The 15062-nt window shown below is 38.3% G+C and overlaps 1 protein-coding gene across 9 annotated transcripts in view; it reads right to left on the bottom strand.

The window, feature by feature from the left end:
• Positions 1-15062, bottom strand: part of LOC126652333 (zinc finger SWIM domain-containing protein 6) — a 139333-nt gene that overhangs the window by 39188 nt on the left and 85083 nt on the right. For 8 of the 9 annotated variants that reach the window (XM_050339061.1, XM_050339070.1, XM_050339068.1 and 5 more), the window contains 4 exons: positions 8305-8484; positions 6569-6745; positions 6136-6282; positions 1924-2070 (listed from right to left, as the gene is read on the bottom strand). In XM_050339061.1, coding sequence (XP_050195018.1) covers positions 1924-2070; positions 6136-6282; positions 6569-6745; positions 8305-8484 — 651 coding nt within the window. The remainder of the gene's footprint in view (positions 1-1923; positions 2071-6135; positions 6283-6568; positions 6746-8304; positions 8485-15062) is intronic. The other variant, XM_050339067.1, reaches the window with a different exon arrangement.

Below are 15062 nucleotides of genomic sequence, written 5' to 3'. Positions count from 1 at the left end.
ATTTTAAAATGCATGATTTGGAGAAAGGGAGTTTCTCCAGCTTTGTGTTAATAAGGCCAAAATTGGAAGATCTATTTCAATTTTTTTCCCCACCCATTTCTGCATTTCCTTAAAGCTTTGATGTTGTATAAATGGAAAGGGAAGGTGCTTATACACCTGCATAGATTTCAGTTGAAGCTATTAGGATAATGCAAATACAGTAGGCCTGGGAACTCCACAACTTTAAAGCATTCTGTTTGCTAGAGCTCTCTTCATGCTTTTTTATTTGTTACAGTTGTATTTATGATAAACATGCATAATTATTCTGACTTTTATTAACACTAGAAATGCTACTTTTAGTAAAGATTACTTGTAAATTCCACACAGACCAAGCCATAATTTGCTTTAAAGAGTACTACTGATTCATTTGGCACTTCACCAATACACCATATGACAAAATGCTATATCAACCTCTAGCAGCTTACAGTCCAGTTTGGCAACAAAAAGTTGCAATGTACAGATATAAGGAGATGGACAGTTTCAGCAAATGAGATGGCAAAATGCATTTGGTAGATTGCATATGTGTGCGTAGGGGGAATTTGCTTTTCAACACACACTACTTTTATTTCATGGGGTTGTTTTGGGTTTTTTTCTAATTGCAAAGAATTCTTCCAGAATTGGTGGATATGAGATTAGAAGTTTATTGAAGAAAATCTAATTGAATAAAATGAGTTTTGAGGTAAAGCCCCAAGAAGACTGGGGATGTGCATATAAAGGATCTATAGGTAGAGGAATGAATCAAGTTTCTGACCACACAGAAGGTGATAAGACACTACAGCAGAGGTGGAAAGAGACTGAGAATAAGGAATAAATCAGTTAAGGTCCTTGTGAAGCAAATACTGAAATTAAAATGGGCGTATACATCCTGTCCTAAATCATGTATCAATACTACAACACTATTTTCCAATTCATAACTTTTATAGACCATGTACTTTATAGAACATGTATGTTATAAATTTTAAGTGTTTTGTCATCAGTTTGAAGTATTATGAGCAGTTGTAGATAAGAAGTCAAATAACATCCTGGACTGCATAGGAGGAGCATCGCCAACAGATTGAGGGAGGTGATCCTTCCCCTCTGCTCAGCACTGGTGAGCCCACACCTGGAGTGCCATGTTCAGTACTGGGCTCCCCACGGACCTACTGGAGCAGATTCAGGGAGGGGCCACAAAGATGATTAAAGGACTGGAGCATCTCCCATATAAGTGACTGAGATGGCTGGGATTGTTTAGCCAGGAAAAGAAAAGGCTCAGTAGGATCTTACCAAAATATATAAATATATGCTGGGAGAATGTAAAGAAAACAGAGCAAGACTCTTCTCAGTGGTATCCTGTGATGGGACAAGAGGAAATGGGCACAAACTTCTGAGCATAAGAAACCACTTTTTTTCTGTGAGGATGGTCAAACACAATAAGAGGTTGCGTGGTGTTCATTCTTGGGACTATTCAAAACTCAACTGGACACAGTCCTGGGCAACCTGCTCTAGGTGACTCTGCTCTGATCAGAGAAGGTGGACTAGACTATCTCCAGAGGAGCCTTCCAACCTCAACAATTTTGTGATTTCCTGTAATTTCTCAAAAAGAAGACAGAGCAATGTATATAAAGAGGGTTGCTGCTATAAAGTCTTATTCCATTTTATTTCAAGCGTAAAATGTTGAATTGTCTTCAAGAATGAGTAACTGGTAATTTTTGAAGGCTTTCATATAACTTATGACAAAAATGTACTGTAAACATTCTCTCTCCCCTGTGTTTTCTTAGGGAATGCAAATGCGAGTTCTTATACTATAAAGACACTGGCTTCCAAGTTAATTGGGAAAGGTAAGATAGAAAAATGCCTCTGGTTACTGAAGACTTAGAGAAGATTACTCCCTTTGCATGGCCTTACCCGTGAAGTCTGAGAATCCATGGAAGCTCTCATCATCTACCCTGCAGGCTTCAATCAGGCTACTGAAGAGGGTGCCAATCGGATCCAAAGGATGTCCCACCCAACCTTCAAGATTTGTTATTGAGGTTACTCCTTTGTGGAGAAGTTCTGTGACAGAAAAGATGGAGGGAGGAAAAGAGAGTGCATATTATCCCCTCAAAACAATTATAGAAGTAAAACTGATTAAAATGCTCTCAGCATAGGATTCAAAGTATTTCCAGTAGTTTCTGCTTAGAAGGAGAAAATAGTATCTCAGTGTGAATTTATTGCCCTTTGTAAATATGTTAAAAGAGGAAAAAAAGAAAATGGACAAAGGTCAAACATTTTGAACACTAGCAAAGTACATTATGGGTCAAAATTTCAACAGCAGTATTTTTTGAAATCTCTTACTTGATACCAGTAACTTCTGAAAATGTCTACCAAAAAATTATAGCAAAGACTTTTTTTTTTTTGCAAAATAATCATAACTGTTTCCTCACTCAAAAGATGCAGTACCATTTTCACATTTTAAGTGAAGCTGATGGCACTGAAATAAATAAATCATTTTAATAAATGATATGAACTTATTGCATCTAAATATTTATTGAAGTAATAAACTCATGATGACAGTTCCTAATTAAAATTATATGAAAAAAGGGTATAATGTTTAAAGGAGTTATAAAAGAAAAAAATTGTCCTTTAAGTGCATTTTTTGTCATTCGAAAGTTTCAGTCAACAAATACCTTCATGGATACTTTGTTCTGTAGCCCTCATCCATCAATCAGTTACAACATGAAAAAATTGTTTAGCACAATAAATTGAAGGAAGTGTGGCTGTGGTAAAAGAAGTTAATAATAATGGCCAGTCTTCGCGAGCGAAGATCTGGGGAAGGTCTTTACACCTTCCAGCCTGCACATTGGATTTTTTTTTTAGGTGAGACACAGTGTGCGCGGAACTGAGCCCACCCTTTAATCCTAAGGTTCATCTGCCGGGGCCAAGCGAGCTTGGACGGTGGCAGCGAGGTCCTTAGGACGTAGGTGGGTTGCCTTTAAGGGCTAACGAGCTCCACCTGCCCGGGAGTGGCCCTGACCGGGAATCGAACCCGGGTCTCGGCGGTGATAGCGCCGCGCCTTTACCACTAGACCACCAGGGGCTCCTAAAAGAAGTTAGAGATTACTCAAATTAACTAAGAGTCTTATGGCAGTAGTTCCCCTTCAACTCCCAAGCTTTTTCTCCCAGACACATACACATGACTGAACTATGAGAGATTAGGTGCATTATCACAGAATCACAGAATATGCTGAACTGGAAGGGACCCACAAGGATCAGCAAGTCCAACACTTAGCCCTGCACAGGACCATCCCCAAGAGTCATACCATATGCCTGACAGTATCGTCCAAATGATTCTTGAACTCTGACAGGCTTGGTGCTGTGACCACTTCCCTGGGGAGCCTGTTCCAGTGCCCAACCACCCTCTGGGTAAAGAACCTTTTTCTAATATCCAATCTAAACCTCCCCTGACACAATTTCAGACCATTCCCATGGGTCCAGTCACTGGTCACTAGACAGAAGAGATCAGTGCCTGCTCTTCCTCTTCCCCTCATGAGGAAGTTGTAGACTGTGATGAGGTTTCCCCTGTCTCCCCTTCTCCAGGCTGAACAGACCAAGTGACCTCAGCCACTCCTCATACGGCTTCCCGTCAAGGCCCTTCACCATCTTTGTTGCCCTCCTTTGGAAGCTCTCTAATAACTTAATGTCTTTCTTATATTGTGGTGCCCCAAACTGCACACAATATTCCAGGTGAGGCTGCAACAGTGCAGACCAGAGCAGGACAATCACCTCCCTTGACCGGCTGGCTATGCCTTGCCTGATGCACCCCAGGACACAGTTGGCCCTCCTGGCTGCCAGGGCACTGCTGCCTCATACTCAGCTTGCCATTGACCAGGACCCTCAGGTCCCTTTCCGTGACACTGCTTTCCAGCATCTCATTCTCCAGTCTGTACATCCAGGGTTGCCTCATCCCAGGTGCAGAATCTGGCACTTTCCCTTCTTGAACTTCATGTGGTTGGTGATTGCTCAGTCTACTAATTTGCTGAGGTCTCTCTGCAGGGCCTCCCTGCCTTCAAGGGGGTCAACAACTCCTCTGAGTTTTGTGTCATCTGCAAACTTGCTTAGTATCCCCTCCAGTTTTGCATCCAAGTCATTTATGAAGGTGTTGAAGAGCACAGGGCCTATGATGGAGCCCTGTAGAACCCCACTAGTGACAGGTCACCAGTCTGATGTTACCCCATTCACTATTATACCTCCCAGAAAAATCTTCTCCATAATTTCACCAGGCACTGACAGACCTGTAGTTTTCAGGGTCCTCCTTCTTGCCCTTCTTGAAAATCAGGACAAAGTTTGCCAGCCTCCAGTCAGCTGGAACCTCTTCGAATTCCCAAGAGACCATTTAAAAATTGTATACAAGCCATTACAGATACTCTGTTTCTCTGCTATTACACACTAACTTGTACCTGCCTTTGTGCTCTCTCATTCACTAAGTGTCATCTTTCTGAGTAATCATAAGTATTATCACAAAGCTTTAAAAGCTTGTTTTTTGCCTATGTAAATGTGCAGAGCTACAAAGTGAAACACAACCACACTGTTGAACTCATTGTTCAGGACAGTGGCTTTTTTTTTTTTTAAATAAACTGATATGTAATATGAAAAACAAAGTAGTAACTAATTGTCTTACTAACAAATAGCATGTGTTAAAAACGACAGGTAGAAGCACATATTACCAAAAAGGATTAATATCACTGACTTTTTACTGACTCACTTATATTCTGTTTCATCTATTATGTCTATTTATGAGCCTCACTTGTGTCATGCCAAACAAAGGCTTCAGTCCTCCATTCATATAGAGATTTAACATCATGTAACTAGTTCCACGAATGTCAGATCAGTCGCATGAAAGCTAAGTAGAAGTATGTGATGGTTGCTGAACTGAAACTGTAGCTACAGAATTAATCTTATGGAGAAGACCAGCATATTTTGCACTATTAAAAGAAGATTCTTTAAATTCCAAATGTAAAAGTGAAAAAAAAACCCCAAAGCAGTGAGTAGCAACATAGAAATTTCAAACTTCATGTTAAAGAAAGATATATTACCCAATAAAAAGACTCAGAAAAAATCTCTCAAGTAATAATGCAAAGTGATTTTAAGTTTTGTTTAAATCTAGGATCCACAATAGTGCTCAAAATTTCTTGTGAAATGGACACACATAGGAACTGCCAACTAATTATTTTTTTTCAGTCAGGAGTCTACCTTGTCTTCACTTCAATTTCTAAATGATCATTTCTGGGAAAACACCTGCACATACACTTAAAAATTTACAGATGTGACTACACACTAGTATTTTTGCCTACAATGCATGAGGATACAAATAGTTAAGAGTAGCAATAAAGATCTCAAAAAAAATTTGAATGAAACATGTTCTTGTAGTAACTGAGAATGTAATTCCAATTTTTCCACATGCATTCTTTAACTACAAAGTCATCCCTTTCTTCTTCTACTACTACTTCAAACCTATGACAAAGTTCAGTGAAGGATTATTTTTGCTAGAATCTTCCTTCAAAAAGTAGGGGTAGTGTTTAGAGGAACACCACAGAAGATTTTATAAAGCCAGTGTTTCAAAAATCTTATTTCCAGTGATGTGAATCCACTAAAGTTTTAAGCATCATAAGAGACTTCTGGGAGAAACTGACAAATTTGAAGAATTTCTGTAGTGCAGACTTTGCCTAGTCAACTTTTGGCTTCCACCTCAGAAATAGCTCTGCTAAATTATACATCAGAGGAAAAAAATATTTTAAATACGTGTCATTCCAAATGCAAATCTCTGTTTAAAAGCCTATAAATTACACAGGATGAATATTTACACTGTGTAACAAAAAACTCTGATTGGAATAAAGGCCCCATCACCTTAGATGTATTGCAGAAGGCAGAACAGAGCCCTTGCCCTGCAGAGTTCACAACCCAGCATAAAATAAACCTCCGACATCCAGAATGTGACATTACCACTATGATCATTTGGACTGAAGAGTTAAAGTCACCTCTTTTCCTTTAGTTTCAAAAGCAGTTTTTCATCCAAAGTTCCAGTCTGGTGTTATTGTCACCTTGTCATGTCCTTTGCCCTTCTCTCTTCCCCGCATTTACCTTTCTTCTGAGCCTGGAACATTTCCAGCTGTTTCTGCTGCTGCCTTCTTAGTGTATTAACAATAGCTATTGCTAGCCTCAGTGCTTCTCGTGGGTATCCATGAGATCGTAATGCATCCACCCTCGCACAGGCTGTAGGAACATGTTCTAAAATGGAGAAAATAATTGAGGAATAGCAATGCTTCCATGTCTGCAATGGCCTGTTTTGCTAGGTTACTCAAAAGGGCTTTTTAGTTTCCTTTGATTTGTTTTTAAAACTATGCAAGAGAAATTTAAAGGACTGTTTCTGAGCCAACAATTCAAGGGAGCCTCTGTTCTTTTTTCCAGGCTTTTCATTCAGCTCCCCGCCACCCCCCAAAAATAATGCCATAGAAACTGAACAAAGCAGCAAGCCATGGAAACGTCTTTCTGTCTTTCTGGTTTAGCCACTTACCATGCCAGAGGGGCCACCCCTGAGAGTCATAGAGTGAGTTTTCGGTGTTGTCATGGTAACAGTAGTTGGTGTATAGGTCACTGCTGATAATGTGCTGCAAGTGGCTGTCCTGCCAGTGCAGATCGCATGCCTCTATGGCTCGAGTGAACACCGTCCGATGTGGTCTGTTTGATGAATCTGTCATTTTCACAAGTTCAGAAAGCTGCATCAGCTTTTACTCATTCATATGTGAATCAGTCATTCACAGTATTCTTGCTTTCTGCCTCTTCACCAGCCCCTAACTGACCTTGACCTACTCTGCAAGAAGCAGACTATAGATGATATTTCACATCCTGTTACCCAACAGCTCAGGCAAAGTGTGTGCCATTCACTTTGCATTCAGAGAGATCTACGAACTATCATGGTTAATGCTAAATAGGACGTTGCAAAGGGAACAGCTAAAAATGAAGGACATTAAACAGTACGTACAGAACTCCCCTAAAAACAAACTAGAAAGTATATGGCATACAGCTACTCAAGCATCCCCAGCTTCTCTCCTTCTCAGAGCTACTAGGATGAGTGACAGATAAACATCACATGAAATATTTTTAGTTATTCTCTTTGAGAAGTGACATTAACTTTAAGCACTTGGATATTTTTTTCGTCATAAACATATACAAATACTGCAAAGAAAGCAAGGTACTGAGGCCATAGGACTGACAATCCCTTACTGGATATCTTCCTATGGCAAAAGTGCTCTGTCTACATGGCACTGTGTCAATGAATGTTGAAATGTCATGTCAGGGTTGCCACTAGCCTGCAAAGGTTGGGCTGAACATCACGAGATCCAGAAAGCCAAACACCTCTGTAGGGAGTTATATATTGAATGAACTTCTGTCCCCAGCTAGCTGCAAGATTTAAAAATGAACTATTTCCTTTGGAGGTAAACTTCCAAGAAAAAGAAACAAGGAAAAACCCATCTATCACCTTTCACAAGCATTTAATTTTAACTTTTATGAAATATGTATCAAAACGTTGAGGGGTTTGATGATTATGAGGGTTTTTTTCCCTGGTAAATATCCTGTGTCTTCCTCAGTTATTAGCAAAGTAGCAATCTTTGCTCGAAGATGACTGAAGAAGGCTTCTGTCAGGTTTGATAATCACGTTTTTGATTAGAAAGCGTATATCGAGTAAGAGACACCTCCTCCAAGAAGGCAGTATTAACTCTGCACCCCTACATGCCTGTTAGTGCACACCACACAACACAGAGCACATCCCGCAGATAAGTGCTTTAGTTTATCACACAGTTTAATGCAGTCCCAACTGATCTCCCTTTAAGTAAGTACCAAAGGCTTTGTAACTGCAAAAAAAAAAAAAATCCAAAAAACAAAAAACAAAACCACAAAAAAAAAACCAAAACCAGAAGTTATATAAGATTATAGTAAAACAAAGAAACAATAGGCTTTTACATGACATGCTTCAGGGACATCCAATTTTTATGCAACAAGTATTTAGAAGGACCAAGTGAAAAGTTAGAAAACCTAACTTGCTTTGAAAACATTGCAGCTCCAGCACAAAAGTAGACCTTATTTATCCTTTCTGCAAGGATAGTATTAGTGAGAATAAATTTGGCTGGCCAATCCTCAACAAGAAAGTTACTTGTCCCAGGAAAGACTGCTGTATTCTGCTGCAAGGCTCAAGTATATAAGATAGAGGCTATATTATATGTTTCAGTTAGTGCATGTATTTAGGCTCACCTTGGTTAGCATTTGCACCCTGAGGCAAAGCATTGGTTAAATTGGGCAGCTCATTTCCATGGTTTCCATCTTCCCAGGGACAAACATCCACACTATTCCATTTTTTCAGCTGTTTTAGCCAACTGACCTTCTGCTCCAACTTGCAGTGGGGATTTAAGACTATACACATCCACAGAGCACCTGATTTTAAAGAAAATTGCTAAATTAGGTTTTCTATTAAAAATGCAGCAGCCAATGACTAATTGCAAACTTCTTTAACACATTTTCTCCCATAAGGCTACACTGCTTGTTTCCTAGCTATGCCTAACACCAGGTGTGGCCCATCCAAAACAGTTTAAAGACTGTATCAAGCCAACATTCTCAATTAAAAGGCATTAAATGGGTCTTTTGTATTAGGAAAGACATAGTTCACAATGTATGGTACATCAGACAAAGGCAAACAAAAATTCACATAAAGTTACATCAGGAAATTACCCAAGTTTTTCTTCTAATTTTTGTACAAAAACTATGTATCTTCCAGCTTCACATTACAGGAACCAAATAAGTGCATTAGTAAGACATGTATTTTGTAAACATATACTTCCACACTTGAAATCCAGCAGATGTGGAGATTCAGTAAACACTGGGTTTGTGCAGGCTAATAGCAATAAGATATTTTTGCTGCTCCTACTTCAGTAATTTGGTTACACTAGAAAATTTGTCTTACATTTTTTGTTTATGGAGCTTGAAGCAAAAGCTAATTTGCACTGACATTTCTTATGTACCATCACTTTAGAAACTGCTCCCTGATACTACAGAGCAGGGCAGGCATAAATACATCAGGGTCTTTAGCAACAATTTTCAAATGGAAAGATTTTTGTCTAAATCAGCTGTCTCTTCATCAGGGTGGACTTTGACACAAACATGAAGACATCTGAAAGTACTGTTCATTTGCTCATTAAGAACGTGCCTTGTACACTACAAAAGATTTTGCAGAATCACAGAATATTCTGAGTTGGAAGGGACCCACTAAGATCATCAAAGTTCAACTTCTGGCCCTGCACAGGGTGGCCCCAAGAATAAAATTAAAAGAATATGCTTAAACTATGCAGTCTTTATGACAGGATGAAAAAAAGAATAAAAATGCAGCTGGTTCTTCCAAGAAACTAGAATTCTCATATTCAATCATTCTTTTGCAAACTAAGAATACAAAATGGATACCCAGAGCACAGGTCATCACATTACATTCATTCCTGAAGTAACTATGTTGGTATGCCACAGCACAGGACCCAGTGGAAACAATTTCATTCTTAAGGCTGCAAGTCCACTGCTATTCAGGATGACATGGAATGAGGAAGTAATATCAAAGAAATCTAAAAACCACAACAAAATAAGATATGGTACAGTGCAGAACACCAGAGATCCACTACACTAATGCACAGTAGTTACATACAGTAGATCATGATGTTTTGTTGTTCTTTTGTTTGAATTTTTTTGGGGGGAGGGGGGGGTTGTTTTTGTGTTTTTTTTGGTTGGGTTTTAGTTTTTCTAAGTGCCATAGGAGCGAATAAAGCCAATACTGTTTTTATAAACTTCTTTAAAATCAAACCATATTGCTTTGTTTTAGACACACTGTTCAACGCAAGAGGGAATCATTGCCCTTTTGCACACTAAAATTTGAATGTGCATTAGGAGTAGTGGTGTAATCCAGGGACAAAAAGTGTGTAATTCCTTAAATTTCTCCTCTTTCGCTGCATACCTCTGCTCCAAGGGTTAAAAGACACACTTGTATTCAGCTGAGAGGAAACAGGCATTTACATTTTGAGACTGTATTCTAAGCTATCATAAACTACATGCTCCAATCTGTGTGTCAAGTAATGAAAAACTACTTCTCCTCTCTTCCCACATTTTCAGTGTTTAGCACAATGAAAAAAAGAACTAACACAGCACTTCTGACATTTTGCATGAGCCCGTTGTTCTGGGTTATGCCTTTTTCAGTTTGTTTTAAAAACTGCTGCATCTTTGTGGACACTTTGCAATTTGACTAAAGGGTTTCATAGAAGAAGAGAAATTTGCTTGAAAGGTGTAATTTACAGTATCATAGCCTGAGACTACAATCCCCTAAGAGAGCATTTAGGTATCTGTCGTATGTCCATTAGATGCCCCTCTATGCACTTATAGTACCCTATAACCTAATCACCATAGCAAGGCATGGACTATTAGTCTATAAAACTAGGGGAAAGTATAAAGCACCTGCAAATGAATCTCACTCATTAACTTCCCTAATATCCCCCAAATCATTCATTTGCTCGCAGTCAACTGAAGGTAAAAACACTGCTAATACTAGCACAAATAGTACAAATCCACTTTTCTATGAATAATGATACGATTCTCCACAATTTTAAGTAGTTGCCAGCATTTACAGCTAGGCAATGTAGAAAGTAAAAAACCTACTATAAATGGACAGAAGAACACATTTTGATTGCCTAGTCTTAATTCCTTCATACTCTATGATTTCCTGAGTTAATTTTACTTTCAAGTCCAAAAGTGATGGCTGAGTTTTTACAAAAAACAGCATACTAAAAAATTTAGAATGTCCAATTTGATAATCTAGCACTGCTGGTTAGCTGATCTACTACCTGGCTACCATGACTCAAAATTTTAAGCTTATTTCTAGTTTGCTAGTTAAATTTGTCCATCTCCAATTATAATATTCAGTTACCTTTTGTTTGAATGATAGAAGGGTCTTCACTATCAAGTTTTAGTCTATGTAGGTCTCTTAAATCACGAAGGAGGTCCTCCTCCTTTGTCATGCATGACAGGCTCGAGCAGACGGAGATTCTTGCATCTCTCACTTTAGATTAGTTTTCCAATTTTTCAGTTATTTTTCCAGTATACATTCAAGAAAGAAAACTGGAAATTTCCAGATTGCTGGAATGCAGAAATTAGTGAAGATTTAGTAATTCCTCTCTATAGATCTATTACTTCTCTTGAGCTCTGATATTTACTAGAGGTGGTATCAGAAAATTAAATAGAAACTTAATGTTATTGAAGTATTAAAAAAGGGAAAAAATAATGCCAAGTACCACTTTGGGCTCACAGTAAAACTCTGACCTTAATGTTGGAAGTCACGACTCTACAGTTAGGGCCACAGTAAGTTTTATACCAGCTCCAATACAGAACAATTTTTAGAACATTTTAGAACGTTTATAAGTAAATTGGTTCAACAGGGAATAAAAACTCGAAAAATTGTTTTTATGTGGGTACTTGAAGAAATTTGGCTCCTACTGCAGAAGTATTTTCTATCCAACTGAATTAAATGGAAACCCAAACTTTATGGCATTAAAAATAACCCCCTAAACCCTAACACCTCAAGCTATACTTATAGACTAAAGTTAATTAATTTCACCATTATTCCTCAAACCAAATAAATGTAGTTTAAATACAGGAAAGAATATAATCTTTGAAAACAGCTCCCACTTACTGTCATACTCCAGCCTCATATACCCTCAATTTCAAATACCATTATGACACATACCAATAATCTTCTACTGTTTTATAATGAAGGAAGAAGGAAATGATCCTCAAAAAAAATGGACAGAACCCATCTTTACACAATGGCAGCCTGGCCTCATTCACCAGGGAAATGTATTTAGCAGCAATTGAGAAACTCCAGGGCCATGACAGCAATTTCTTCAAATTGTCATCCATAACTTAGGCATTACTGTCTTGTGATGCGAACTTAGAAGTACTATTAATTTAGTGCCTCCAATATCATAAATCATTCAAATACACTGTCATATATTAACAGCTTATTCTATGCAAGAGATGTTACCTTAAGTATATGAATTAAAGGCAAACGTTTTGTAATTGTATGGCAACCACACCATGGCAGCTAAGGCTAAGAAAACCAACAATGAGAAAAAGGTTATCAATTAAGCAAAGACAGTCTACTGGATATGACACAATTATAGACACAAGTATGTGCAAGATATCACTCCACCCATAAGTCCCACAATGAAAGATCAATGGAAATAGTGCAAAGCATGATGCATCCCACCTCCTTTGAAACATAGGCATTCCTACAGCTTTCACTTCAAGGCCAGAAATGTAATATGTGCAATTGATTAATCTAAACTCTGAAATTTGAAGGTGCGGGGCATTTGGACTCTCCTTAGCTTTAAAACAGAACATGATTCAATTAGAACTTCAGATACCTAAAGAAATAAAGTAAATATGGATATAAGCTTGGCACTCAAATTTCAAAATAAAAACCTTGCTGTACCATTTTTGAAAGACCATAAAATATGGGGGAAAGTGACTGTTTCTACTGCATAGTGGATCCTTAAATGGAACTAAGTATGTAAAAAAATGGTATTAGAACACAAAACTTGTTATGAATGGTTAACTTTAGTGGTTCTTTTTCATGGCAGCCATGAAGTAGTCACCAAATCTGGCATCAGAAAGGAATTTCTCTAGGGGCATACTGGCAACAATCCTAGCTGCTTTTGTCCTTTTTTACCCTTCCCTTAAGTACTAAGCATAGGTAATCTGTTTACAACAGTTGACGTCCCATTCATGTAAATTTGTCTCTCTAATTGCAAAGGAAAGGAATGCCTGAGAGAGAAATATAGATGGAGAATAGTTTCATTTCGTTAAGATTAAAAGAATCTAACTTGATAAAATAGTAATTATATCTCTCTTAACTGATCTATAATGATTCCTTGCCTAAACTCAACATTCAGAATTAAGTTTTAGATGAGGAGCAAAGTGTTACTAATAAAAATTTAGTCATGATCCTTCAGGAAATATATTGTGCTATTTCTCTGCATGAATGACCTTGTAAAATGATGGTTTAGTTATAAAATGTAACACAAAATATATCACTAAATTGGAAAATGTAAAAATATTAGCAAATGTGAACTCAAAGTAGAACATCAGGCTGCTCCAACAGTTAAAGAGCAGCCCACAGTAGGGCAAAGTACTAGTGAAAAATTACTAAGACTATTAGAACTACTAAAGCAAAGATATATTATTCCGCTCAGGAAATATCTTTGAAAACAAGCCATTTAGTATGCATAACAGAAAGGACTGTAAAGACATCATCCAGAAAAGCTTTATTCCACAAATGAGGCTCATAGCAATATCATGAAAGGTCCCTACACTTAAAAATTATAGATACAATCATGTAATTGAGATAGACAGAAGCTTATACATTAAAATGTGGAGAGTACCCAGCTGGAAGTAAAGAATATCTTTTAAGTTCTCCTCAACTTCATGAAATACAAGAACCAACAGAGATTAGGATTAGTATAAGGAAAGTCAAGAAAAAGTTTATCAGTTTTATCCACTACCCTGCCTTGCAAGAGCTCTCTGGATATACCCTCTTCCCCCTGTATTAGGTCTGGCTGAGATGGAGTTCATTTCCCCATAGCAGCCCTCACAGTGCTGTGCTTTGCATTGGGAGCTAGAAAGGTGTTGATAACACACCACTGTTTTAGCTACTGCTGAGCAACACTGGTACAGCATCAGTGCTGTCTCTCTGACATCCCTTTACCCCCAAAGGCCAGTAGGCTGGGGGTGGGCAAGATCTTGGGAGAGGACAGAGCCAGGCCAGCTGACCCAAATTGACCAAAGGGATATTCCATATCATATGACATCAGCTCAGATATAAAAGCTAAGAAAAGGAGGAGGAAGGGCAGGGCATTCAGTATTCTGACACCGCTATGTGTACTGAGACCCTGCTTCCTGGGAAGTGGCTGGACATCACCTGCTGATGGGAAGTCAAGAATAAATATTTTGTTTCCCTTTGCTTTTGCACATAGCTTCTGCTTTAGTAAACTCTCTTTATCTTTACTCATGAGTTCTTTTCCATCTTATTTCCCCCCTCCCCCACTTATCCTGCTGAGGAGGGAAGTGACAGAGCAGCTTGGTGGGCACCCAGCAGCCAGTCAAGGTCAACCCCCTATACCATGACACAGCCATCATATTTTTGTTCCATAAGAAACTAATCCAGCCTTCTTCCCCCTTAAACTGTTCTTAAATATAAAAATGGAGGAGGTCTACTAGAAAAGTTTTGAAGTATGCAAATTATGTGAAGTTTCTTCACCTCAAAGACAAGCAAGAAGATATTGAAAATGGTAGTTCACAAAAAAATATCTGATCCTGTAATCTATGAGTTGACAAGATGTTGGGCTCCCTCACTCCACCAAGTAGATATTTGTCTTAGATTCTTCTACTTGACTCCTTTCGTCAGGTTAAGCATCTCATATTTAGTTCAAGAGTTTCAGCTTTATTAAGCTGTCACAAGAGCAGCCCCGCTTTGATAACAATAGCTGCTCCAATTATGGCTTGGTTTAGGGTTGACAAGTATAATGATTCATTTGTGGCACATGAAAAGCAATAAAAGGTTGGTTTGCATTACAGCTTTAAAACTGTGGGCACTTTTTTCATTTAATTTGTCACTTAGCTTTTGCTAAGATTACATTTATATTGCAGTAAAAGGCAAATAGGGCTTTTCATTTAAATGTAATCCCTGTATTTAAATCATCTGTAATGGCACAGTGTTTGAATGGGAACACTACTGTTTCACAGTGGGCCCTGATGGCAACATGTGACATTTGTATTCAGGTCCTGTTTTATCCATGTTGCTAAAGGGCTTCCAATTTCATTTCACAGTCAGAGGCTTGCAGAAAACACCAATTAACTTGCAGATTCCATTTGCTAACAAAACTCAGCTTCTTCTCAAAGTCTGGCATCTGGCAGTGTTCAACATTTAA

The sequence above is a fragment of the Myiozetetes cayanensis genome, unplaced genomic scaffold, assembly GCF_022539395.1.
Source record: "Myiozetetes cayanensis isolate MyiCay16 unplaced genomic scaffold, myiCay2020 scf77, whole genome shotgun sequence".
In the NCBI taxonomy this organism is placed as follows: domain Eukaryota; kingdom Metazoa; phylum Chordata; class Aves; order Passeriformes; family Tyrannidae; genus Myiozetetes; species Myiozetetes cayanensis.
The sequence above is the reverse complement of the archived record's forward strand: the minus strand, read 5'-3'. Positions and strand labels throughout refer to the sequence as shown.